Source organism: Betta splendens, chromosome 14, assembly GCF_900634795.4.
Source record: "Betta splendens chromosome 14, fBetSpl5.4, whole genome shotgun sequence".
NCBI classification, from domain to species: domain Eukaryota; kingdom Metazoa; phylum Chordata; class Actinopteri; order Anabantiformes; family Osphronemidae; genus Betta; species Betta splendens.
Window position 1 is genome coordinate 7,239,945 of NC_040894.2, and position 27,257 is coordinate 7,267,201.

General features: G+C 46.3%; 2 protein-coding genes across 9 annotated transcripts; both read left to right on the forward strand.

Annotated features, from left to right (window-relative positions):
• Positions 1–141: 141 nt before the first annotated feature.
• LOC114869324 (connector enhancer of kinase suppressor of ras 2-like) lies at positions 142–19,209 on the forward strand. Of its 8 annotated transcripts, none has more exons than XM_029173469.3 (22): positions 142–662; positions 4,284–4,447; positions 5,592–5,794; positions 6,305–6,410; positions 6,904–6,945; positions 7,041–7,160; positions 8,456–8,515; positions 8,655–8,723; positions 10,713–10,859; positions 12,030–12,163; positions 12,848–13,080; positions 13,214–13,303; positions 13,995–14,185; positions 14,275–14,323; positions 14,417–14,595; positions 14,679–14,752; positions 14,930–15,001; positions 15,221–15,288; positions 15,954–16,054; positions 16,129–16,612; positions 17,965–18,164; positions 18,240–19,209. In XM_029173469.3, exons 1-22 carry the CDS (start codon positions 599–601, stop codon positions 18,285–18,287), a joined length of 2,898 nt encoding a protein of 965 aa, XP_029029302.1. In that variant the 5' UTR covers positions 142–598; the 3' UTR covers positions 18,288–19,209. The 8 variants fall into 8 exon arrangements, with proteins under 8 accessions (XP_029029302.1, XP_029029306.1, XP_029029304.1 ...); XM_029173473.3 differs by having other exon boundaries at positions 12,878–13,080; XM_029173471.3 differs by having other exon boundaries at positions 12,045–12,163.
• Positions 19,210–21,327: 2,118 nt separating this feature from the next.
• Positions 21,328–27,125, forward strand: rnf167 (ring finger protein 167). The gene is made up of 10 exons (XM_029174177.3): positions 21,328–22,471; positions 23,158–23,263; positions 23,389–23,469; positions 23,554–23,685; positions 23,767–23,854; positions 23,950–24,034; positions 24,179–24,284; positions 24,562–24,655; positions 24,829–24,909; positions 25,033–27,125. Exons 2-10 carry the CDS (start codon positions 23,177–23,179, stop codon positions 25,443–25,445), a joined length of 1,167 nt encoding a protein of 388 aa, XP_029030010.1. The 5' UTR covers positions 21,328–22,471; positions 23,158–23,176; the 3' UTR covers positions 25,446–27,125.
• The last annotated feature ends 132 nt before the right edge of the window (positions 27,126–27,257 follow it).

The following is a 27,257-nucleotide window of genomic DNA, read 5'->3' on the forward strand; positions in this document are numbered from 1 at the left end:
ATTCTGCGCTTATTCTTATCATGATCCACTAATCAGGACCTCTTTCCCATTAAAAGACGTTGGGTGCTGTGACTCCCCGCGCCTCCGCGTGGCACTAATCGCGCCTCATACTCGGGTACTTCGCACGGTGAGGGCTGTGACTCCATGTCTGTGTACGAGGGAGGATGCTCAGCGCGAGCCCAGTCTCCCCAGACGCTGGAGGAAAGTAACAGTCGCTGCGTTGTTCTCCCCCGCTCTGGATCTTACTGGGATGTGTGTTGGGAGCGTGGGTCCGGCACCAGCGACCCCACCAGCATCCCCAGCGCTGAACCTGACTTGAATGACAACTAAAGGGCTCTTTCAGGCGACCGACCAGCACAGGAATGCGCACAAGTCTGCCGGGTTGCACTCGGGCTTCTTAAAACGACATTTTGGACCTTTCGGACCTACCTCGTTTTATATGTAAACACCCGAACGCAGCCGAGAAGAGCTCTTGAATTCGTTTCGCTGAAGTGTATTCTTTATTATTTTTTATTGTGTTTTTTTTTTTTTTTTTTTTTTTGGAGAGGCGCTGGGAGTGTTTCCCCTTTGTCAGGCGTGAACAAGACAAACTTCTACCATGGCACTGGTTATGGAGCCTGTGAGCAAGTGGAGCTCCAGCCAAGTGGTGGACTGGATGAAAGGTAAAGCGGGGCTTCGGGCTCAGAAATCACGCCAAATCCCCCCAAATGCCTCGGAGAATACTGCGCTCGCGCGGCTCCAGATCCACTCGACGAGCCGCGGGAGAACAAAACACCTGCTGATCTTTGGGGTTTCGCCTCGCGGGGCTTGACGCGTCCAGCGGATTTTAATTACACCCTTAAATCATTTGATCGATTCCGTTAAAGCGTGGTGACGAATTGCCCACGCGGACCGACACGTTCCCCGGCGCCCAACACATTCAAATAGCACAGACGCCTGTTTAAACCTCTATTGTGTCCTGCGGTTATTGTTAACGCGGCGCTGCCTCGCAGGAGGCTGGGAAACGTGGAGATCCTATAATTACACACAAACAATTACCCCCTCGCTGGATGTGGGGTCGGGATCGGTGGGCTATTTAGAGGAAAGGCTGAAGTTATCGACTGATGCGGAGCAGTATAAGGAATAAGAGCTATTATAGCAGTGCAATATCAGTGCTTTACAGCCATCTGCGAAATGTTGATCCACAGATGTTCCCAATCATTTAGAAGTCACAGCTGACTCGAAAGAGCGTCATGCTTCATTTGTTTATATGTCCTTACAGAGCACAGAAACCTGAGGCGAGGCAGTGCATCAGTATTTAATAATAGCGTTGTGCTGCTCATCTCCTCAAACTTGACAAGCTTCCATCAGAATGATCAAAATCAAACGACATGCAGCGATAAAGAAGCACCTCTGGAGGTATTTGACACAAGGGAACAAAAACACACAGTCGAGGGCTGGGAATGCAGCAAAAGTGGTTCGATTAATAAAAACACTGTTAAAATTAATGAATCATTCATGAGGTTCGGTGGGAGAAAAAGTCCCTTAAAGCAAAGCTTGCTCAGTCTCCAAAGACCCAAGAGGCCCACACAAGCCTATTAGGACACTTTCTGGGCATGGTTTGCTTGTTAGATCCGCTGCGTCTTGTCTGTTTGCTTTACAGAGTGATTACCATAAGCAATGATAATGAAAACCGGTGCTGAGGCTTGTCGTGTCGGTGGAAAGTGTTGTTTTGCAGAGACAAGAGCTCACGTGTCCGTCTGCAGAGATCCTCCACATGAAAACGGACGCATACCTGTGCCCTCACTTTTGCAGGATCTCCACACACCCTTAGTCAGAACCCGTGGGTCATTGCGGCGCCGGCGCTGACAGATTGCGATTGTATCGGAATCAGGTGCTCCCTCTCGAACAAGACGCCTAAAAGACAGGGAGAAAATGGGAGCGTATGAGGTCAGGGAGGCTCGACAACTGAATGAAGGAGATCGTAGGATGCGGAGAAAGGCGAAGACTGAAGGACCACAACGGGGGAAATGAGCGCTAAGATGATCTATAAATAAGACGATAGCACACACGAGCAATGTAGAGAACGGGAAGTGGAGATTGGATGTGAGAGCGGCCTCTTCAGCGCCTCACATCTGACAAGTGGAGCAGAGAAGATCCTTGTGCCCAGAGCTCAGTAATGGTAATTTAAAGTGAGGGGCACTGGGGAAAGAGGGGGGTTGGGGGGGTTCATTCTTGTCTAGCATAGCATTCACAGGTTCCACGATTAGCATACAGCTCTGAGATGTCACTGGAGGCCAAGCAGGGGCAACCTGTGACCTTCCCCCACCCCCCAGTCAGAGTTCTGGTGGGTCCGACCCTCTCAGCCGCTCATCACAAAAGGGGAGCGAATTCCAGCTTTGGGTCAATATTTGCTCGTAACGGCTGCATGGTGGATGCGTGAAAATAATATGTTCATTTCCTGTATTGTTTTTATGAGTTGTGTGTGTGTGTTTTGAGGCGCAGATTTAACGCAGGCTTAGTGTAATCCCTTTACTCTTTCCGGCACTGTGCATTAACATAATTCATGTTCTGTGAACTGTATCGGTTGTATCTTTGTAGTGGGAGCCTGTATTTCTTGCACCGGCTCTAGACTGACAGTGATCAGTGACCATTCAGATTAATGTAAATCCATTATAACATCCCTGGCAGCCTTATATATACCTCACTTTACTACGGGATTAAGTGGAATGAAGATCAGGATTCTCGCTGTGCTTTTAATTTCTCCTAAGCGTCTGATAATCTGACCTGCACATGAACTGAAGAAACTTCATGCTGCAATCATTAGCAGGCTAAATGAAGTACAGTATATATTTGCAGCAGCAGCCAGAAAATATAGTACCACATATTTGAAGCAATTATGAAACATGTAACATTAAAAAGAATCCTTTACTTATTCATGGAAAGCACACTTACCTTCCTACTGGAGTCAGTCTTTCTAGAATTTAAAGTTAAACTTTGGTTTCTACAGCAGCCAATAAATCATAATTCACATTAGCTGTGAATGTAAAATCCCATATGAGATTTTAAATTACTTAATAATTTCAGATGAGAAAGTTAGTGCCTAGATGTCTGATTCTCCTCCACTTACTTTCTGTAAAGCGTCACGCCCTCCCCACTCATTTCTCTATTTTGTCCCATGGTCAGGAAGAATCCCTGCCAAAGCTAGCTTCATGGTTTCCACGGCAACACGGGGAATACTTCATTGATGTAATGAGTCTTAATTAACTGGGTAAAGAGGCTGATTAGTTAGGCCTTTAGGTTTTATGCAAAACCATGAAACTCCCTGCTTCTCAGCTGTTTAGCTGCCAGCTAGAGCTGAAAAGAATGGTTGATCATGTTCAGGCACAGATGAAGTCACATGTGTCTGATTGGTCCACAGTGTGTGTGTGTGCGTGTGCATACGTGCGTGTGTGTGTGTATATTCAGAGTGAGGAGCAAATTTCTCTGTCTCCACTGGTCAAGGATGAGCCACTTAGCATGCAGCACACTTCTGAGTGACATTCAGCTATGATGCATGTCCGTCTCAGTGTTAGTCTTCCAGCTAATTGGTGTTTGTTTGATCCGACAGAGGATGGTGTAAACTGTAGATAAGACTCTAGAGTCATTGCATTATTATTGCATTATCAAATAAACATCGGGATTTGTTTGCAGAGCAAATCTATTAACATTTGTAACATCTCCCACTCTTCATGGTTTCAACATAATTAGTCATGGTCTTATTATGAGAGTGCAGTCGACATCACGGTTACTGCATTCGTTGAGTTCTTCCTGGATCTGTGGTGATTCCTGCAAGTTGCTGCAGGAATGTGCGATGTTGATGCATTAGATTGATCTGATTCATGTATATGTATAACGTATACATGCGTTACTGTCAACGTCAGCACAGTGTCCAAACGTGACACGAGTCAGTTTACGTGCGTTGCGTCCATCCGCACCTGCTGCAGCGGTGAAAGTACCCACGTGCCCTCGACTTATCCGGACGCGCTTCTCTAGTTTCACGCTGCAACTGAGTTTTTCGGACTGTTGACGCGAGGGAATCTGTCAGTTACAGACAGTTTCACACAACAAAATACAACCTGTGCTCACACTTGCCAGATTCTCAGCACAGATTCCGGCGAGGGAAGTAATATCGCGTCCTGTTTGGGCCCATAATGCAAATAGGACTTTCGTAAGAAGATAAACCTGGCGCTGCCAGCGAACAGATTCTCACCTTCAAACGCTGTGCTGAAGGTTTACCCTGTTGTTCTGTGCGCTTCCTCCAGGCCTGGACGACTGCCTGCAGCAATACATTAAGACCTTTGAGAAGGAGAAAGTGGGGGGGGACCAGCTGCTACGAATCACCCACCAGGAGCTGGAGGATCTGGGAGTGTCCAGAATTGGCCACCAGGAGCTGATACTGGAGGCCGTGGACCTACTCTGTGCTCTGGTGAGTCCAAGATGCCCACAGAATTATTTAGACTTCCAAACACTACAGCAAATCTACTGGAGTTAATAATCTGGCCGGAATATCCTCTCCAGGCAGATCTTACAGCTGTCATTAGTAGTTACAGGGATTACGGCCTCCTCCTGACACGATTCCTGCTCTTAGTCCCAGAATTGGAAGCAGACGTTTTGTGTGTGTCAGCACGAGAGAGCGATTGGGCTGAAGAGCTGCTGATATTAAGTCCTGCGTCCTGCGTTAGCCTGTGTCCCAGGTCAGCAGAGGATGGGGTTCTTTTAGAATTTTAATTTTTGTTTCCTCCCTCAATGCTTATATGTTCCTCTCTTTAATTTGCATAAGCAAGAGCATACATCTTAAAAGACTGTAAAAAGGCTTCAAGGAACTATTTTAGCCACCTGTAGCATCCTGATGAATGTTTCCCAGATGCTGCGATTTTCGTCCTTCCCTCTGATTTTTATTTTTATCCGTGCACCAAAATGGGGGGAATCAGTACGATCTAAAGGTAAACACTGAACCATAATACCCTGCTCAGAAACACCAGCTTGAATCTCCCGAATGCCAAAGTCTGTAGCGGTCTCAAATGCACGACTTACTGAACAACCAGACGAAAGCGGAGGAAGAAAGGGGCAAAGGACGAGTGAGAGTCGGGGATGAAATAGAAAAGGTGGAGAAGCGATGGAGATGGGTGTAGGTGGACTAGTTGGAGAGTTTAGTGGACTGAGGTCAGAGATGCAATATGAATGTAAAGTCCTCTCATCCTGCGTCACTGCACAGGGGGCCCTGCCTCAGCCCCAAAGCTCCTTATGTAACTGGGATTTAGTTTTAAGTCTCCCGTGCACTGCTGTATTAAATATGATTAGTGGCCCTCCTGCCAGGCTCTCCCCTCCCAAGGAACTCTGACAGGCGTGCACGTGCAGCTTGGTTTGTGCCCAGACGTCCGGAGCGACGGCTGGAGGGGACGGCGGCTGCCCGCGTGGGCCGCCGGCTTTATTCCCACTGTTGTAGGTGGACTCTTTATTTAAACCCAGCAGTGTCATGACAACGGCCGCATCCAGACATCACGCTTCCCCCGAAGGAATCCCAGTTAAACCGGCCAAACACGGCGAATTTGCTCTCGTCTCTCCCCCAGAATTACGGCCTGGAGACGGAGAATCTGAAGACGCTGTCTCATAAGCTGAACGCGTCTGCCAAGAACCTGCAGAACTTCATCACAGGCCGGCGGCGCAGCGGCCACTACGACGGCAGGGCCACGCGGAAGCTGCCCAACGACTTCCTCACCTCCGTGGTCGACCTCATCGCCGCGGCCAAAAGCCTCCTGGCGTGGCTGGACAGGTGAGAGCACGGAAGCGCCGCGGCCGGGCCGTCGCCTCGTCACGAACGGACCAGTTTCCTGTTCGCGGCCAATCGGCCAGCAAGAAAGAAACAAGCGAAGGCCTTATATAAGTAGATTTGACAGCATGGCCAAAAAGCTCAGAGCATGTCTGTTTATGGGGCTTTATCCTTTGCTTCTCTGTGGGATTTTGCATTTGAGTCTGTTTGAGTCTGCGTGCGTTTGATTAATTGGAATTTGGAAGTGATTTGCTTCTCTCCCTTTAACATAAAGTCCGTCAGCAAAAAGGAGCAATCTGGGTTTCATTTCAGTTTGAAAATGCATAATTGGTCAATTATTCATTCATTAATTTATCAAAAATATTAAATTTGTTTTTCGTGATTGTCTGACTGTCAGTTTTATATTCAATATACATATTACATACTTACATATTACATTAGTCTGAGTAAATGTGTTTGGTGTTTACCAGTGACTGAGTCTCAAAGGAAGAATGATCTAATGGTTCATTCCAGGTGCTCCTTCTTTTTCAGATCACCCTTTGCATCTGTGGCAGATTACTCTGTGACCAGAAACAATGTGATCCAGCTGTGTCTTGAACTCACCACAATCGTCCAACAGGTAAATAAACTGTAGGCTGTATGCTATAGGCTAATGTACCGCACCTTGTGCATCCCCTATTACGTACATGACAGCAATTTAAATGAATAAAAGCATATGATCATCAACCTAAAGACAGCACAGATGTACAGACATAGATATATAAATACACACACACATATATACTGTAAATCAGTCTTTGTGATAATCACTGTGGAAGATGTCGTCGAAACGGAAATCTGAGAAAAAAGTGGGAAAAATTAAACGTGGGCGTGAAAGAGGGTGAAGGGGAGCGAGTTGAAGGCCGAGAGAGGAAGAGGGAGAGAGAGAGAGAGACGAGCCTCCGCATCGGTGATTCATTTGTTGTGTTTGTGCATGACTGTGTGGGAGTGTTGGGGGTTATAGGTGCCAAGCTGCTCGCTTTTGCTTATTTCCACCTACAGCAGAAGTGCCAATAATAACTCCATTTTGACACATTCTCTTGAGGTAACGTTGCTCTCTGAATGTTCCCCAGGACTGCTCCGTGTACGAGACGGAAAACAAAATCCTGCATGTGGTGAGCCGCCGTCCTCGTTCCACGGGATCAAATGAACATTAAGCTTTAATTCACGCCCATTAAGGTTGTAATAATCCTCAATATATGGTCCCCAGTGTAAAACTCTGTCGGGAGTTTGTGACCACATCATCTCGCTCTCCTCTGATCCCATGGTGTCCCAGGCTGCGCATTTGGAGGTTGTGCAGCTAGCCAACATTAAATCCACTGAGGGACTGGTGAGTCCGGCTTAAACACGCACACCTTCCTACTGGTCGTCTCTGATCTGTTTTATCTACTGTCTATGATGAAAATGCAGTGTAAAAGTAAAGGAGGGGAGCTGTTTTTATTCTTTTTCCAACTATTTTACAGCTATTTTACAACTACTGCAGGTACAGTAATGTGTTCTCTGACCCCCTGTTCCCACTAACTAGTATTTACAGGAACTCCTCACAGCTTGGGCTGTTCAGGACACACTGTGCCACAGTTGTTCCGCTCTCGTCTCCGGAAGACGACGCGTCGTCCTCCCGCTGGAAGCTGATCGCGTTTGGCTTTCGTTTAGGCCGTTTCTCGAGCGATGCCTGTTCCTGCGTGGCGAATATTTGCAATACGCGCCTGCACGGGCGGAAAAGCGCGATTGTTTCAGTCTGGACACGTCGCTTAACGTGTCACATTTTGACACCGTGGTGAAACACTGCGCGCTTCCGTTCCATTATTGCTGCTGTCCCAAATCTGGGTTTTGCTGAGCTGGTGGGCATATGAGTCAGCGCACGACACCCAACGCATCATGTCTTTGTTGAAAGAAGAGAAACACACAGTGCTTTAATATGCAAATTGCGATACAACATCTGAGTGGGGATTCGTTTACTTCCAGAACAGGCTGTAGTAACAGAGTCCTGGACAGCGAGGATGAGACTTATTTGTGTTTCCACTGAATAACCACAGTCACTTTGTGCCGACTCCATTTTCGCACTGACCTACACTCAGGCATGAGCTCCCTGCTTGAGGCCTCGATAAGAGCCCCCCCCCCCCCCCCCCCCCCCCCCCCCCCCCATACAAATGCTCGCAGGGGGCATGAACGCTCTGTCATCCGTTCAGAGGAACCTGAACACAACAGTGGGTCAAGGCCACTAAAAATAACCCTCTTATTCTCATCTTGAAGCCTGACATACAGCTTTTGTGTTTGGGGGATGCACTCCTGACCATTTCCAGCAAAACCTTTGAGTCATTTATATTATATTTACAAAAAATGGCATCCATCTGTTATGTTTAAGTGTCTCTCTGTGGTTACATACAGTATTTTCTGGAAAGACCAGTCCCATTGCATTACAAAACTCTCTTCCTTCAACCCTTGGTGAAAGATAATAATAAGCAAAACAAACTGAGACAAGGATTTAACCTCAGATTTGAAAATAGGCTTTGACCCCGGCCAGTCTCTAAGACGGAGCTGGAAAGAAATGTTTTTAACGAGCCTTGTGTTTGACTGTGCTTTGAAATGCCAACATGAAGGTAAATTCCTGCTGTGCTCCCACAGGGCATGTACATCAAATCCACGTACGACGGCCTGCATGTGATCACTGGGACGACAGAAGGAGTAAGTACGACTGCGCCCACTCTGCGTTATAGTGTAATGACACGGAGGGAGGTGGGTCACTGCGATTATACCACAGTCAGGTCGGCCATGCCAGAGAAATGGAGCAGCTAATGACTCGGCCTCTCTGTCCATCTATTAGTCGCTGGCAGACCGCTGCAAGAAAATCCATGCTGGAGATGAAGTCATCCAGGTCAATCATCAGACAGTGGTAAGGCCCGATCTTTGCTTTCCTCTCTGTGTGGCTACGTACCTGCCTCAGACTGTGCATGTGCCGCGTGCATGCACTTCTATTATTCATGCTCTCATCTGTTCTGCTGCACACGCCGCACCTGCTATCGTCTGAGTGGCTCGCTGTAGTGCCCGTTGTAGGTTGTGGAGGATGTTACCTTGCTCACAGTGTCGGTCAGACAGGCAATTTTAAATCCTTGAACCCGCGTCTACGCCGGCACTTGAGTTGCTCATGGGCATCGGTTCAGGGCCCTTAACAAAGTGCGGATTCAAAATCGCTCCCCTCCGTGTGACTTCTCTAAGTCAAAGAGAAAACTGCCCAAACTCGCTGAAGTAAAGACTCCGATTTGAGTGGAAATAAGCGGAAAAAACTTCCCACATGCACATTTTAAATATAGCAGCCTTTGTCTGAAATAATTGCTGCTTGTGTGCAGCAGCACGACGTTTGATAATTGCACAGCTCAAGCCAGGTTCATTTCAGTCAGTCAACTCACCCACTGAATGCAGCAATTTTATGAAGAATAAGTGCAAAAACAAACTTGATTTGGGTGTCAGGCCTCTTTTTTTCCCTCAACGTGAAGTGACTTTTAACGACCAACATCAATAGTCCCCAGTCTGCAGTATAATCACGCTAATGACGGCTCAGTGGAACTTGAATGAGCCTGACCCTGTTAATAACATCTAAATAAACCACACAATGTAGTTTACAGTATCGCCGGCTACATATCATCCAATATTACACAACCAAACTGTAACGCAGTCATTTCCTGTGCAATAACTCAAATATTATCTACAGTATAAATGACTTTCTAGTCCTAGTGTGTGGGCTGGAGGTTGTGACAGGTGGTGGTGGTGGAGGATGTCCTGCTGCATGAGCAGCAGCTGGGGGACTTTGACAGCTTAAGTAGGTGACGGCCGTGTGTAAAGTGAAATGACATGTCTGCAGATACATAACCGCTCTGTCAGTCGTGATGACCGCTTTAACGAGCGCACGTACTGAGAACCTGAATCTATGGCGCTATCTATGAGTGTTGGGCGTCGGGGCCGAGTAGAGGAGAGACGTTTGAAACTCATTAGAGGCAACCGGAAGGCGCCCGAGCAAAGTTCACTGGATTTGAGTGTCTTTAATGAGAAAAAGGAATTTATAATTACCGAAGGAAAACGAATGAGGGAGAAGGCTGCTTTGCGGTTATTAACTTTGAAAATGACCACATACGGCATAAGAAATGGAAAACTGTTAGGATTTATGAGCAGAAGCCTGAAAGACTGAAACAAAAGCCGTCTCCGCACAGTGATCGTCACACAGGCGGACCCCCGTGTACAGTAACACAAGGCTCGCTATATAAGAAACATATATTAAAAACAGCAGCTCGTCCAACAATCAGGGGGTTGCTGCTTTAAATAAACACGCCGCGCGCCATAATAATCTTTCCACCGTGGAATAAAGCGAGCTTTGGATTATAGATGTGTCTGTTGCAGCCTGTCTGTTCCTCTAATGCACTTGCAGTGTGAATAATTTTTCTGTGTAGTGGCTGTCAGGCTGAAAAATTACTCGGAAGGAACAAAGCGATTGCAAAGTCTGAAAAACACCCCGCGTCTCAGGCTGCTCGGTAAAACACAGCATACAGCGAGGCCCGGCGCAGTCGGCCGAGCAGGAGACGATGCATCCTCCCCAAACTGGACCTGGCAGATTTGGTTCAGCAGCAGACACTTTCTCTGGGCGGGATCTTTTTTGTGCCGAATGTCATCAAAACTGGGTTAAAGACTATTTACAAGGCGTGCAGCTGTTCACAACACAGTGTCAGGACTTATCACAACGTGACAGCGCCCGCAGACCGATGTCAGGGGAGGTGCACAACAAGCCTGTGGCCTCCAGTGCTGCATTTAACATCTTCATGTAAGAGGCCGCAGGACGTGGCGTGTTATGAAGCCCGAGGGCCTCTGTGCTAATAGAAGCCTTGCTGGCTAGGTGGGCTGGCAGCTGAAGAACCTGGTGAACCTGCTGCGCGGGGACCCGGCGGGCGTCACGCTGACGCTGAAGAAGCGCCCGCAGAGCACGCTGACGTCGACCCCCGCGCTGCTCAAGAACATGAGGTGGAAGCCGCTGGCGCTGCAGGTGAGACGGACCCGCGTCCGGGCCGACGTCGTGCGCGTGTGCCCGTCGCCGCTTGTGCGCTGTGTGTGTGTGTGTGTGTGTGCGTCGCGAGAGCGAGACGGAACAGACGGGCGGCGCCGCCCGTCGGCGTCTGAAACGAGAAGCCTGAGGGCAACGTTAGAGCGCATGATGCTAAATTCCTGATGAAACCCATGGTTGTCCTGCAGCCACGGCGCGTGCCTTCGCTGCATCCACCTGCCTCGTGCACGAATCCCTCGGTTGCATCGCTCGTTGACAAGTTGACAACTCGGCTCTAAGTGGCATCTGTTGTCCTACTTTGGCCAAAGCGGCTACATTATTAGGAGCGCGCGCCTGAGCCAGGACGGGTGGAAATAGAGGCTTTGTATTAAAGCAGCCCGTCCTTTCTTTGAGTCCCCGGCCAGTGAAAATGCCCCCCCCCCCAGGGCCCGAAGCGCCGTAATGCCCAGACTCCCCCCCCTCACATCCTCACATTCTTCCTCTCCACCTACATCGAATTTTGCTCCTCTGATGGTGCTTTTAAAAAACTGAGAAGAACACAGAATCTTCCACTCTTCATTCTGCGATGTGACTCAGGATAAAACAATGACGGGCTGCAGACGCCCTGCAATAATTCTGACACACATAATGGTCATACGATGGAAGATGCCTCCCGATAATACATCTCTGATATTACTCAGCTCTGAGTTACGCAACGTAATGGCAGAGTTGGAGCTGTGATAAATTACTATTCTATCACTGCGTGAATTTCTCTTTTAAGTGGTTTTATATAAATCCATCAAAGTTCATGTTTTATCGCTGCTCAACAGATTCTGTGTTCAGATTCCCCTCCGTCGTCCGTTTATGATGCTGCCGCTGTGTCTCTGTGTACTTTAGGCCGTGGCCACATTTCCCCCGGCCTGAATGAGAGGTACAGCACAGGCTGCCTCGTCGCGTGCACCAGTTAGAACTGGAGCATCGGAAACGTACAGGACGCTGCTCATTTCACGCTCGAGCCGCTCGGCAGCTCGGTCTGAGCCCACTCCAAGCGCCGAATCTCCGATGTGTCAGTGTGTGTAACTGTTCGTCTCCTTCTTTCTCTCTGTCTGTTTGTCTTTCTCGCTGTGACACACACACACACACACACACACACACACACTCGCTCAAACACAGCCAATCTTCCCTCAGAGCCCCGGCAGCAGCGTCGCCACACCCACCAGTACGTTAAGTACTCCGTCCAGGAGAAGTAGCTGCGCCCTGCAAGACCTCTACATCCCCCCTCCTCCAGCAGAGCCATACACCCCCAGGTAAACACTCAAAACGCACCAAAGGTCACAGACGGACCTAATATTAAAGGTCATTTAACTAATGGTGGTAACGCTGCATAATCCCCGGACTGGATTATCATAAAATTACAAAGTGTCCCACAAAATTATATGTCAACGTTGCAAATTGCGCAAGGTTTTTAAGCTACAGTATCAGAATGGTGAAGTTAAACATTCAAGCTCCCTCTGCTGCCATTAGACCCCAGTGTGGCCTCAACTAGCAATGTTCAGGCAGAAATCAGAAGCCACGCAAGAAAAACTTACTTCGGGCTTTCATATATTCAGAGCTGACTAGACGACGTGTTGTGGGGGGGCCTCGTTGTCCTCCAGAGGAGCTCAGAAGGCATCTGGATGCTCAACGTACCAAGTGTGTTGCCAGAGCTCCTCCAGATGGCTTCTCCTCATCGCGAAGTCCCACAGATAATGTCACCCGGGCCTTTTTAGCAGGAGAGGATATTTTAAGGGGATTTAAAAATATTGCTATGCATGTAGCCTGAACCTGATGACGCGGGTTCTGCTCCTGCTGACGTGAACAGTTGCAGGGCACCGAATGTGCATCTGCAGATGAAAACAGGCCTTGATCGAGTTTGAGTTGGTAAAACTTCTACTTCTGCTAACACTGCTTTCCTCTCATGTTGGCTGTGCTCCTGTTAATCTGATCCTCAGTGACAGTACAACTACTTCCCATTACTACAGAGATGACGAGGGAAATCTGCCAAGTGACAACCCTCAATCGGACGTCCAATGTGCCGAGGGATCCGAGTCGCCGAACTCCTACCTGGACCAGGAGTGCCGGAGGCGATTTCCTCTGGTGGAGGAGGACGCCATATTGTACTGCTACGAGTATGAGCAGAACCAGGAGGCGTCGTCTGTCCGCAGGGCGAGCACGCCCACCTATGGTGAGACCCCGACCCCCAGGATGAGTCACGGCAGCCGAGCGGTCCCACATAAGTGACACCTGTTTGCCTGTGAGACGTCTGCGCCTCTGTTAACGTGGGCAGCCGTGTCATGTTGACGTCCCCTGTGCTCCAGGCAGGCTCAGGCCCATCTCCATGCCGGTGGAATACAACTGGGCGGGAGACAACGAGGACGTGGCCAAGCTGAAGAGAGAGAGCCGCAGAGGTGAGTGGGAAGCGGCGGGTGGGAGGGAGAGAAAAAGAAAGGGAAGAGCAGCGAGAAGGAGGACAGAGAGGGACAGAGGAAGCTGAGGTGAGTGGGCGGAGAGCTCATGATATCCTCACCCTCTCAGATCTCCAAGCCAAAGAGTGGAAGGATGAGCTGGCCTGTCAAGACTGATAACATGCCGGGTATCACGATCTCCTCCATGCTGTATGTTCACAATACATCGCTCGCCCTCCCCTTCATCCCTCTCTCCCTCGCTCCCTTTTTATGGCTGTTTGGATGCAGAACGCGCGCTGTTGTTTTGGCAGCAGAAGGATTCTCGTCCCCGATTTTCACATTTTGCTGCCGACGGTTGGGCTGAGGTGGTAAATCGAGTGGGAGGAGACTGAATTTTTATTTTGGTCTCAAAGAAAGACTTGAGTGGTGTGTTTGTTTCCTCTGGGGATGGCGGTGATATGTGGCTCCTCGGGGCTTTGTTTTTATATGTATAAAAAAGTGTGGCTGCTATATTTATCTACAAGAGACATTGTTTGGAAGTATTGAGACTTTCCTAGATGACAGCACATTGTTAATACTGTCGCTTTGAAGCCCGTCACTGCGTCTGGGCCTGGTTCTGCGACTTAGATGTTGCAGTGGCTCCTTTGTACGTCAGCCCTCGGCTTCACGTGTGCCTGGTGTTGCTTCGCTGCAGAAAACTCCCTGCTGCATTTTGCCAGTGAGGATAAAGCTCCAGGGGAGAACTTCCTGCTGGGACGGAGCCTGAGTCAGAACCGGAGGAAGGCTGAGCGAGGTGGGAGCCCCACCCATTACACGCTGGTCCCCGCCCTGCAGATGGAGGTCTCCCTGTCCACATCCAGCTCGGACTCGGCGTCCCTCTACCACGTAGGTCCCTCGTGGGGGGTGTTTTTTAGTAGTAGAAGGAGCACTGAGACTCCAACACGTCGTTCCTTCTGCTCTGTGTTACTTCACAGGTGTTCGAGCGCTCCTCACTGCTGTCGAGGTCCAAAAAGAAGCCTAAAGGTAGGACGACAGGCTCATGACTCATGCCTCATGCTCTCCATCGGCGTCCGGATGAGCCGCTGATCTGTTCTGCTCCCCCGTCGGCGCCCACAGCCGCAAGTCCCATGTCCTCCATCAGCAAGCGGCGCATTTCCTGCAGGGACCTGGGCCAGGGCGACTGCGAGGGCTGGCTGTGGAAGAAGAAGGACGCCAAGACCTACTTCTCTCAGAAGTGGAAGAAGTATTGGTTCATTCTGAAGGACACGTGCCTGTACTGGTACATGAACGAAGAGGTGAGCGCGACGGAGCTCCGCCGGCTCCGGGCCTCGGCTCGTCAGCGGCCACTTTGGGGTAACGCCGCGTCTGCTTGTTGCAGGACGAGAAGGCGGAGGGCTTCGTCAGCCTGCCGGAGTTCAAGATCGACCGGGCCACTGAATGCAGGAGAAAGTTGTGAGTCTCGATATCCATCTAAAATCAGAGATTTACTTCACCCTGACACAGCATGAAACGGATGCTGCCTTTTGTGCTTATCGTCCTGCTATATATGAAAATTCTCTGTCACTCTGAGACATTCTATCAAATGCTAATGCGTGTCCCACGTTCAACATACCCTTGGTTTCCTCTTAGTGCTTTCAAGGCTTGCCACCCGAAGATAAAGACCTTCTACTTTGCGGCGGAAAATGTAGACGACATGTCCCGGTGAGTTAACGAGGCCGTTACAGTCACGCTGCAAACTCCCCCCGTCCCACATCAACTCCGACCGCATTTAAACCCTCGCCGGGCCGGAAATTGAATCCTCCCACTGGACTGCCCACTCCCCTCGAAAGCGGCGCGGTTGCGTGAGGCGAGCGCACGCACGGGCCCCGGAGCCGCCCCATTGGAGGCTGCGTGCGTCATCGCTGTTATTCTCCCCCACAGGTGGCTGAGCCGTCTCAGTATGGCAGTGGCTGGCTACTCAGAGCAGGAGAAAATTCATCAGGACCAAGGTGAGATTAGTCACAGACTGTGCGCCGCGCTGCGAAGAATTCTTCGTCTGTTACAGGGCGCCGGTCAACAGTTATGTAAAGCTGATATTAAAAAGTGCGGCTGCACACACGTCTCCGTTGGAGGAATAAGTAATAACCGCACGGATGAATGTTTCACCCGGTCGTTGTTTGGTCGTGGTTTAATTCAGCTGGCCTAAAGAAATGCATTGAAAATTTAACTGCCCAGAGAGTAATCTACAAAAACAAAACCTGATGGAGAGAATTAAGCCTGTCGCCTCCCCTGCTGTCCAGAGGTTCTAATTCCGGGGTTTCCGGGAAGTACGCTTGTTATTTTCGGTGCTGAAGCTTTTCTGCTTCATGCAAACGGGCAGGATATAATGTACCGGCCCCGTGAGGCTGAGCGGCGCATGTAGGAACCTTGAGGTGGGCGGATGACGTCCGGTTTTGCCTTTCTGTTTTCTCCCTTCAAAACCCAAGTTGCAAAATTAGACCCGCAACACCTCCGCGAAGCTTTACGGGAAGTTCTCCCGTCTCGGATCCATCCTCACCCTCAGCGTCCTACATCGTGCCTAAACACAGACGCCGCAGCTGCACAGAGCTGGTTGGACGTAAATAGCCTGCGTTGGTTCACACGTCACGAGTGTGTTAATGTCCCTTCATGACAGATTACTGGAGCGAGAGCGATCACGAGGACATGGAGATGCCCCCCATGCCGAAGCAGGACAGTCCTCCGCCTCCTTACGACACCTACCCCCGAGCGTCCTCCGTGAGTCTGCTGATTTAATGAGCTCCGCCCACATGGACGCCTTTATAACCAGTCATCTGTTCCTTTGCGTTTAGGTGAGTCCGTACCTGGAGCCCAAGCGCGGACACCTCTCCTCCTCCGACACGTTCCACTCCCGCTCCTCTCACGAGGACTTCCACTCTGAGCTCCAGGACGGAATGGGCAACAACAACGGCGTCTCGCCGGGGCCCCAGACGGGCCACCGGAACTCCTTTCAGGAGCAGATGGAGAGCAACGCGAGGATGCATTACCTCCAGACGTTCCCCGTGGAGGAGTCGCTGCTGTCCGAGGACAGGGACCGGCTGGCCATGGAGTACCGGCGCCAGTCCACCCTGCCGGCGCAGCGCAGCCTGCTGCAGGAGCAGTACCGGGCGCTGCCGCCGCCCCTCGGGGCCAGCGTGGACTCGGAGGCGGGGGGGAAACCGCGCAGCTTCACGCTGCCCCGGGACAGCGGGCTCCACGCCATCCTGGCCGCCACGGCCGCAGCCTCGGACCACAGGGACCCTCAGCTCTACCAGCTGGACCCGGCCAGGGAAACAGGTCCGACAGCGACACACGTATTTTGAATTGAAGTGAGCAGAGGCCTCAAAAATAAAAATAAAAAAATTAACGAGTTAATATAATTAAAGGAGATCAATGACAATCCCAGTGCCTGTGATGCTCCTGTCCTGCGGACCTCCACCGGTGCCGCTCACCCCCCTGCCCTGTGTGGAGCAGGTGCACTTGTTTATCCCCAGTTATTTTATTAAAGCCGCTAACAGCCGATCCGAGCCAGCGAATGTCAGGCCTTGATTACAGGCTGTTAATTCTTCATTTGCGGCGCCTGAAGCCGGCCCATCTCCCTTTGGAGGCCTCCGGGGCCCTTGTCAGAGCGAGATGAAATTTCGTGTCTTATTTGATAGTGATTCACGTCGGCACTCGGCTCCCTCACACACAGACTTACACTCGCGTTCTCGTTCCCTTTTTTTTCCCACTCTCTCTCTCTCTCTCTCTCTCTCTCTCTCGCTCGCCCGATCGAGATGCCGCTGTGCCTCTGAGCAGCATTTAAATGGTGAAGCGGGGGGGGGATCCTTTCAGCCCGTGTTAATGTTGAATTCGGAGAGAGGATAAAGAAATGCACCCAAGGGTCCTCTCTTCTTGTCCTCGTTTATCTATTGCGGTGCTGCTCAGCCTCTCCACCGCTGCTTGTAAAGACCAAAGACAAACACAAAACAGGCGGCGGAGAAAGCCTGATACATTCAAAGCACAGCCCTGAAGCTTCAGAACGTGCCAGCCTGCTCCCGGAACGCAAAACAGAAAGACCAAAAGCACTCCGCTGTAGTAATAGAGTCACGCCTGCAGAGGGCAGTGAACGCAACACGGGAGAGGTTCTGGTTCAGATGAGCTGAACCTCCAGGATTTCTTCTTTCATCGCTGTTCTTGATGATGATACAGTGTCTGAGAGTCTATGGGAGTCAAAACTGTTAATCAAACGGTTCAGTTAATTGCTTTAGAGTTTAATTTCTTGAAAATCCTAAATAGAAATAGAAAGCTCAACTTCTCCTATTCGCCTATTTCCAAGTAAACATGAAGCAGATGAAACTTTCCTATTACTCATGTCAACCCACTGACCTCGCTGTAAACACGCTGCATCATTTCTGCCGTTTCACGGTGGGCAGGTAGCTCATAACCCTCCGCACGTGTGAACGCGTGGGCGGCCGCTCGCGTCGTTTACATGACGGAGCGAGTGTGTAGAGATTTACCGTTAAAATGTGTCGCGCTGGTTCGCGACGCATTTTAAAAAACGGCATTTTAAAAAAACTCGTCCTCTCCCTCGCCACGTGAGACATCGCGTCTTCGGGTGAAGCGCCGCGCGGAATCGCTCGCTAACCGCGCCTCGTGCTTCTCGCCAGGCCACGGCCGCGACCACAGGATGCAGGCCGACTCGCTGGGGGACCTGTACCGGGCCCTGGAGCAGACCAGCCTGTCGCACGCGGGGGACCACCGGTCGGCCGGGCGTCTGGAGTACAAGCGCTCGTTCGTGCGCCGCGTCAACGACCCTCTGCTGAACGACAAGCTGCATCGCCTGCGGATCCTCCACGGCTCGCTCAAGGTGCCACGCGTTCCGCCATCGTCCCCGCATGCGCGTCACATCTGCTGGTCACTAATGAGCATCTTTGTCTTGCAGAATGGCCCTCTTCAAGACACCAACCGGTCTCTGGGCTTTTTGGGGTGAACTCCTCCTGGAGATAGAAGGCACCAGACTCATCTCTGACCTCCTCCTCCTCCATCGCCCCCTCACCTCATACACCTCACGCAAGAGCACATTTAACGACGAGGGCTGTCGCGGGAGGCACAAGAAAGACGCGGGGGCTTCGTAAAAACACAAGGGTTTTCGTGGCGAGCGCGCGCGCTCCGTTTACGCGTCAGGGACTTTGCTGGCGAGGCTTCAACTCATCGCTCACGTGCATGGCTGGCTCCCCTCGCTTCTGTTCGATCACGCTGCAGCAACGTATAGCCAACACGAAGGGTCAGTTTTGGATGTACGCAACTTTTTGTTATGTATGTCTATACGATCAATAGGTTTGTGTATGAGTCTGTGAGTGTACAGGGTGTCCGCATATATCCTGTATATATTTAATATCTCAACAGCAGCAGTCACTACACAGTGTTTTGGGACACCTATACAAATTGTATATCAAGTGCTGTGCCTCAGTGATTGTGAATGTACATTGTACCTTTCATAGAGAAACGACAGAATGACAAAAAACACAACGGGGGGCACGGAAACATAAAGTCTGGCAATAATGGACTTGCGTTGTAAATTACAGAGGAACGATCATAATAGTTGTCTATTTTTGTATGCATGCTGTTTACCTGATCGTTGTAAAATAGTTTTGTATTTCCAATTATGTTTGGTCCGGAGACAGCTGCTGTCCAGTCACTTTACCGCATTGTGTTTTTACAAATGGTCCCAAAAGTCGTTTTTTACGTGTTTCAGAGAATTACCTGTATTTATTAAGTGTTTAATGTACGAGCATGCTTTGAATAACTAATACGTTACCATGCCACTTTACGTTGACTGACATTGCACAAGTTTGCCACATTTAAGCTATATTACATTTTTATTAAATAAAGTATGGCATGGGCACAAATGAGACACAGTAAATGTTTATTTTATTTATTTGTCTCAAATACTATTTGCAGTCTCAAAAAATAAAAATGGTAGCATGGAACCCATCGAAAGGTTGATTCAAGGTACTAATAGGCTAAATTAAGTTTAAGCGCATTAACCTCAGTTACAGAAACAGACACACTGTTTCCAGGGTAAAATGAGTATTTCAAATACTTGAGGCTTCGTGGGCACAATAGGAATAAGCTGCCCTGACTCTGCAAGAGTGAAAAGAAGGAAACCGCGCTATTTTAGACCCAAATGTGTTCTGTCACTTTTATCTGCTCAGCCCAGGATCTATTTTTATATCACTTCACGACGGTCTCACAGTTGTCTTACAAACCATAATTACAGTGATGGAGCTTACATGTCAGAAAGGTGACTTATTGTTCAAGGACTTTGTGCAATACTGTATATCAACACATTCTGTTTAACAGGAACCTTGGCTCCAGTGGCTTCTGCTTCCTCCGTGTACATTTCCACTCGTGGTCTTTTGGTTGCCTTTTCGTCCCTTTAACATAAAAATAGCACAATTGAACATAAATAGAAGGAGTGCATAGACTAAAGCGCACACAGCAGGTCTCTTTTCAGCCTATAGAGTCCTTGCATCGCACACACCTCCCCTGGACCTCCCTTCACCTCCAGTGACTGCAGAACGTGAGCGTCTAGCTGACCTCCACCACTGAGGCCACGCCGCACAGTCTCGGACCAAAGGACCTGACAACAAATACAGTAGGTGGCACTTCTGTCCCTCATCATCCTCTTTCCTCAGATTCAGAGGATATTTAATGGCCTGTCCCCCAAAACTCACTGTTTCACTGAAGTTTGAACAGTGTGTCATAAAGGGAAAAATGAAGACATCGCATTTACACCATATGTTGCTGCTGCTAATGTTAGACTGATCGCTCTAATTATGTAAATCTACTCTTCCACGAAAGACAGAATTTTGTTTCTGTTGTTTGCATATAGTCACCATATTTATTATCTCCATGGTCAAACACAAATAAAGAAGCAGTGAAAAGTCTGTTTCTATTATTTTTTCTTTGTTTGTGGGTATTTTATTTGTTTTTAACTCTGGTTGCTGACGCTCCAGGAATTCCACACAGCAACACATCAATTAAACACGCCACATGCTTTTGTGTGCACAGCCCAGTCTGGACCTGTTTTAGTCAGTGACACAGCAGATGCCATTAAACAGCACAAACAGAGAAAGCACTGTGTGTGTTGTGTTTCTAGAAACATCATTTTAATGATTATTTACGTTTATCCATACATCCTTTTTAGCTGAAAGGTCTAAACAGTGTGAGTGATGACCTGAATGCTCTAATCATTAGTTTACCTTAGACAAACAGTCAAGGTGACTGTATACATTTTATAAACAATGATTCTTTTTTTAATTTAAGCTTCTGGGTAGGTTCTTTGGCCTCTGCTTATGTCCCTACAGAAATGTAGCTTGAGGATGTGCGTGTGTTTACAGCTGGCTGAAAAGGCCAGCTTGTCTCGTCTCGTGACAACATTTTGGTCACGAGTTCCCGCTGATGTAATTGTCTCAAACATGATTAAGAGAACTATGCTCAGTTAAACATGTCTATACTATAAAACCCAATCACTGATGTGCTGCTTCGAGTTACGTCCCCTCCTCCCCTGTGACCAGGATAAAGTCTTGAGCCTAATTCTCATTTTTGGAGAAATTGTATCAGAAGTGATGATGTCTTACTACCGTGTGGTTGTGTTGGTGCTTGTGGTTGTCTTTTTGCTTAATGGTGAGTATTTGTACATTTCTTGCACTTTGTGTTAGCTTAGCTTACTTAGCTTTACACCATTATTTGACACAGCTAACATTTCCCAACTGCGATTACAGTTGGGACAAATGCGTCCTTCCTTTGGTCATGTCCAACGCTCAGTGGCGTGTGTAGGAAGGTTTGCCTCCCATCAGAGATGTTCTTTGGACCTCTGGGTTGTGGAAAAGGCTTCATGTAAGTGTTGGAGTCTAGATGCTGTATATGAATGCGATTACATACGTGTTGGTTGTTAAAATAGAGCGGCATTTGTCCATGTTTTCTCTTCCATTTCTAGGTGCTGCGTGTCTCATTTTCTATGAGCAGCACAGAAGAGAGGACACACAGAAGACATGGGCGACAGGACCACTTTGGGCTTTTATTCAAACGTAACAAACAAGTGTAAAATTGGCACTTCTAGGCTGTGTAATAAAGCTCACATGTGTGACCTGGGGTCAACTACTACACAATACCTCTTTTTTGTCCTTATCTTTTAGATGGAAAGCTCTCAGAACATGACTAAAATTTTAATTATTCATTTAATATTAATATTTAAATATTAATAATTAAGGCTTGAATAATGTGAAAATATGCTGTTCTACTTACCTTCTGACGTGGGTGACATACTGTAAGTCATTTTCATGGTACTCATATGGAATTATTATTTAGAATAATATAGAAGTTAGAATTTTATCAAAACATTTAATGTTGAAATGCCAATTACTGAACTCTTATCTATTATTAAAGCGTTGTGATGAGCAATGAAAGTGCTGTCTGAAAGTGCAGAGATCTCACCACTCGAGGGCAATGTTGAAGAAGAGAAAGCTCTGAGGACTGAACTCCTTAAACCTCATATACCAAAGTCAGAGTGTGGCGTCTTCACACATTGCGACTCATTGTGTAGTGTGATTCTCTAGATGTTTCCAGTGGATAATAAGAAGCCACACTTCTGCGCGTGTGGAACCTTAGTGATATGAATTCAGAGAAGGACTCGACCCCAAACATAGATCCTCACCTAGGCTTATTTTAGCTTTCTTGTATTACGTCTAGGTTCTCCACAACACTTTTAATTCTGTTACATTAGCTAGATTGTGTGTCAATTTGGTTCTGTTTTATGACTTTATGATAATAATAATTTATTTTATTATATTTTGTACTACTGTCTTGGCCAGACCTGCGCTGGTTTGTGTTTTATCTACTAAAGCTCAGTGTGGAGTCTTGCTGCGCTTTACCCTTTGGGGCCACTGGGGGCGCACTACCTAGAAATGTAGGTAAGTTCATGTGGAATCGCACGAAAAAGAAACCACGGGAAAAGAAGCAATAACAACAAGCCTGGGATCGGGAAGCTAACTCAAAAACAATAAAGCAAAAAAGAGGCAGTGTGTTTTGGCCGCGGACACACTCCGTGGGGACCACTGAATCACTAAACGTATATGAGTTAGTGTGTAGGGACTGCAACAACCGATACTGGTTAGTGCCTTTTCACAGTGACGTCTTAACTCAGCTGTTATTTAACAAATGCTAACATTAGCCAAACGCTAGTCAGCTAACGCTAATCCTTTGTCGATTTTTGTAAAACAGCAGGAATTTTGTGAGTAACCTAACGTCGTTAAGAACTAACTTTATCGATTTTAAATGTGAAAAGTGAGTTTACAGGCACCAGCGGGTATTAGCGGGACATTCCTGTAAGTTGTGTAGCTAACCTGATACACAATACTCTGACTTATAATATGTTTGGCGTAGACTGAATCAAGTTAGATGATACCGTATATGTCGTTCAGTTGTGTTTCAGTAGAATTTGTTATTTTCTCCTGACGAGATAACGAAACTAGGTTACACAATAAGGAACCACTCAACGTCTCGTTTTCTGTGGAAAGTTTCCTAAACGTAACGGGATGCGCAAATTAAATAGTGTTTTTTTTCTGCATATTTAATATTGTTAAATAGAGACAGTACATTTTTCTAAATTTTAACTGTGAGGATATTTATTATCACGCCCAAGTTTCACAGATTTGGTTATCTGCTGCCGCCATTTAGTAAAGACAACAAGTGCATGGAAACAGTTTAAACCTGTATTATTGCATGTCCATGTGAATATTCACAATACTCAGTATTAACATCTGTATTATGTTTAATTGTGTTACTAATATTTTCAGCCACTGTAAGCCAGAAACGATGGCTGACCTTGGTGTGTCTCAGTTGAGCGTACTGGTGTTCTGTACTATTCTGGTGTCATCCCCTGCAGATGCTTATATCTATGCTGTAAGTAAAGTAAGACTTTAAACATTGCCTCTTAACTTAAAGGTCTACAGACCTATAAAAATTCATCTCAAAATTGTCCTGTAGAATTTATGTTTTTGTGCTCCATTCTTTTCTTTTTTTTGCAGCATTTTGCCAATAAGACATCTATGTTGTTTGAGGACCTTCCTGCTTATTTTGGATTTCCTCTGCCAAAGGAAGGGCTAATGGTAGGAAGAGAGTACTGAAAATTAACTATCCATACATAAATAGTAATAAAAAACACATAATATTAAAATTTTCCTTTGTGAAAGGGGATGTTGGTGGTGTCCCATCCGCTTAATGCCTGCACACCAATAGATCCTCCTCCTCCATTGCCTCATGATGCCAACATAACTAAAGTTTTTGTTCTCATCAAACGCTATGAATGCAATTTCGATATAAAGGTTAGTGATGTTGCAATGACATTGAATGTTTTGTAGAGTTTGTGACTCAAACTGGTTTTAATATGACAAATTGGTTTTCAGGTTTTACATGCACAACGCGCTGGTTACAGTGCTGCAATCGTTCACAACATGTATTCAGACACACTTCTCAATATGAACTACAGCAATGGTAATAAACCTCTACAAAATGTACCATTAACTTATATTTAAACGTACATATATACATAATTCATACTACATTTGCTTTTGTTTATATCCCTTCAGAAACTATTGCTGATGAGATTGAGATCCCATCTGTTTTCACCAGTTACTTTGCCGGGCAGATTCTCCAGAATTTTTCAAAACAAGGGTAAGTAAAAACATGATAACATAACAAATATAAGCACTAACCAAACCAGCTTTTAATAATCAGCGTTAGATTTACAAAAGTCAGTTTTTATTGCTGGTGTTCAGGCTAAGGTATTAGGTATTTGATGCTTTTTTTTGCCTGCAGGACCTATTTGATCCTCAAACCAGAGTTTGCTTTTCCACTCTCATACTACCTTATTCCCTTCACCGGAGTTGTTGGCATGGTCATTATTGTTATGTGTGTCATCTTGGTAAGTATGTGATGTTTCATTAAGATATTCTTTCAGTAATTAGCACATTAAAAGGTGATCTCTAAACTGTTGTAAATGAGTGACCTAATAGTATTTCAGCAGTTAGTTTTAAGAAACCTTATTTATTTAGCAAACATATGTTTAGATTACATTTAAAGGCCATTAAAGTTTATACATAATATAGGTGTGATCATACAATAATATGTACAAATAAAAGAAAGCATGCATTTTATATATGTTTACAGCATCAGATAACATTGTTTTTTGATTTTTTTAGCTCATAAGATGTGTACAGTACAGAAAAAGGCTGAGGAAAAATCGATTGTCAAAGGAACAGCTCAAACGAATCCCAATCCACAGGTTCACTAAAGGTAATAATTTTTTTTTTCATGGTAAAACCTTACATAATATGTGGACATTTTTATGAATAGAGTTGATTCATATTCTGAAATGTCACTTATTTATAGACTTGATGGTTGATAGTTGAAAATAACATTTTGCTAAAGATTGTACTATAGTAGAAATTGTGTTTCTCCTGTTTTAGGAGATGACTATGATGTGTGTGCAATCTGTCTGGATGAGTATGAAGAAGGAGATAAGCTGCGAGTTTTACCTTGTTTACATGGTAAATGTTTTATATTCTTATACAGTAGTATTATACACCTGTTGGTATTATGAACCATATCATTAGCTTCTGATACTATTCAAAACTGCACAGTTCCCTCATGAAAGTCTTCTTGCTTTTCAGCTTACCATTGCAACTGTGTGGACCCGTGGCTCACACAGACCAAAAAGACGTGTCCTGTGTGCAAACAGCGTGTCACTCGGAACAACCTAGAGCACTCTGAGTCTGAGTCAGAGGAGGAAAATGGAGGACACGGGGAGGATGAAGGAGCAGAGAGGGATTCTGAGCGCACGCCCCTGCTTCGACCGTCCAACCCTGCATCTCCTTCAGGTATTCCAGGCTCCTATTCTGCCACTACAAACATCACAGCTGCCCAGTGCCTCACTTCGACTCCACACTGCAACTCGCCCATAATGGTTGAGGAATGCTACTACTCCCCTGAGGAGGAAACAGACACAGAAAGCGACGACACAGGAGAGTACAGGCACCACACTGATGACGACACTGCGCAGCTCATCACTAGAGTGAACATCTGATGGCTTCAATGAGATTACATACAGAAAGTGTCTTTCTGTTCAGCTGTTATCACACAACACTTCAAGATACATTTCTGGTTAGCTAGTTATCTAGAATATTGTAACATAACTTTTTCCTTTTATAATTAGAGGGTGTGTACATGTTGGGCCAAAGCACATGCAGCGATCTGTTTAGCAAAAACCCGACATTAAACATCAAGCCATTTTACACAAACTAGCTATGATCTTTTGTATGTGACTACAGACCTTTTTTATACGCGCATGTTTTAATTCATAGCCATAACGCCCGACCTAACTACTAGTTTTACACAAATGCACTAAGGTGAGAGTGAATCCCGAAGAATCATCTAGCATAAATTTTAAGCTCCAACTTTAAGTGAGATAATTCTTTTTTTTTTCTTTTTACCTTTAACCTTCTTGTTAACATGTTTCAACACATCTTTTTTACGTATGTACTCAATTCCTTATCACTGAGACTGGTCACCAGGATCATAGATTGCAGATATGTTACACACTTCTGCAAGTTTTACTTTCTTATTGTTTATAAAGTGTGCATGGTCAGTCAAGAAAATGTATTTTTTAGCTTTATCCAGTTTGTCAAGTTGAACAAACTTTAAAGCAACAAGTCCATGGTCAGTAAATACTGTCAAGGATTAAATGTGATTTTTAACTTTTTCAGTACAACAGAATCATGAAGATTAATGAATTTGATTTCATATGTAATACACTAGTATAAAAACATTTATTAACTTTGGATCAATGCCTTAAATTGGCTTTGTTGTTCATGTGTATGTGTTAACTGTTTAGAAACTGAAGGGACAGATTCCACACTCCTCCTTTTCCTTTTGTCTAAATGTAAGCCGTTCTGATGTTGGTCTGAAAATCTGGTCCATGTCTGTGTCTGTGGTTCCCTGCACTTAGTGGTAGACAGCTTTGTCATTGTTGATTAGCACCTGGAAAAGTCAACACTCAACAAGTTGTTTTAACAACCTTATAAAATGACATGAGGTTGGTGCTGCTACATCTAAAGAGCAGAAGGATTTTTCAAGTTTAATTACTTAGTGTGGAAATCTTAAGTACTGTTTCGATTTCCGTATTTACTAAGCTGCAGTTCATCTGTACTGTAAGTCTTTAATCCTTCAACTATTCTAACTACAGATATAATATGCTGCTGTCATCTGAGTATTTTCATTATAGAATATTACTGTTTACAATCAACTTCAACAGACAAGACCACACATTTTCTGACCAAAAAAAACATTACAGCTACATAGACCAGGAAAAAAGCCCTGCACATGATGTATATACGTGTACATTTCTGAGAATCAGTAAGGCTGTAAAATTATAACATTCCTTCTCATGGTTGATTAAGAGACACTAAACTATCTAGGTTGATATGGGACTTGTTTGCAATTATCTTTATTGTAAAGTAACAGTAAAACTGTTTTCCTGCAGGATGTTCAAATCTCTTTCATATGGTTCTTTTTTCCTTCTATACTACGTCTCTATTTCAGAGACTTTAACCCTTTCTTTTAGGATGTGCCTAGTTTATCTTGCTAATAAATGTACAGTGTCAAGCTTAATTCTCTTGTGGAAAGCAGATCTGAAATGTCTAAACAGAGCTTATGGAAAGCAACTATGTATGATTTTTTTGACAAATTAAATGACATGAAAATGAAATGGGGACTGTGGTGCCATTTCTTGTTCTAGAGCAACAATTTTCTCACAAAGTCCTATGGGCACAGCAATGATTCCTACAAAGCTACTACACAGCAGATCTGCAGTAGTTGATATGTAAACATTTAATAATAA

Bases quoted from the DNA above. Each gene is read 5' to 3' on its own strand.
- rnf167 (XM_029174177.3), top strand. From the start codon at position 23,177: ATGGCTGACCTTGGTGTGTCTCAGTTGAGCGTACTGGTGTTCTGTACT. The intron at 23,855-23,949 runs GTAATAAACCTC...ATATCCCTTCAG, and splicing joins CAATATGAACTACAGCAATG to AAACTATTGCTGATGAGATT. The intron at 24,910-25,032 runs GTAAATGTTTTA...CTTGCTTTTCAG, and splicing joins AGTTTTACCTTGTTTACATG to CTTACCATTGCAACTGTGTG.
- LOC114869324 (XM_029173469.3), top strand. From the start codon at position 599: ATGGCACTGGTTATGGAGCCTGTGAGCAAGTGGAGCTCCAGCCAAGTG. The intron at 4,448-5,591 runs GTGAGTCCAAGA...TCTCTCCCCCAG, and splicing joins TGGACCTACTCTGTGCTCTG to AATTACGGCCTGGAGACGGA. The intron at 18,165-18,239 runs GTGCCACGCGTT...TTTGTCTTGCAG, and splicing joins TCCTCCACGGCTCGCTCAAG to AATGGCCCTCTTCAAGACAC.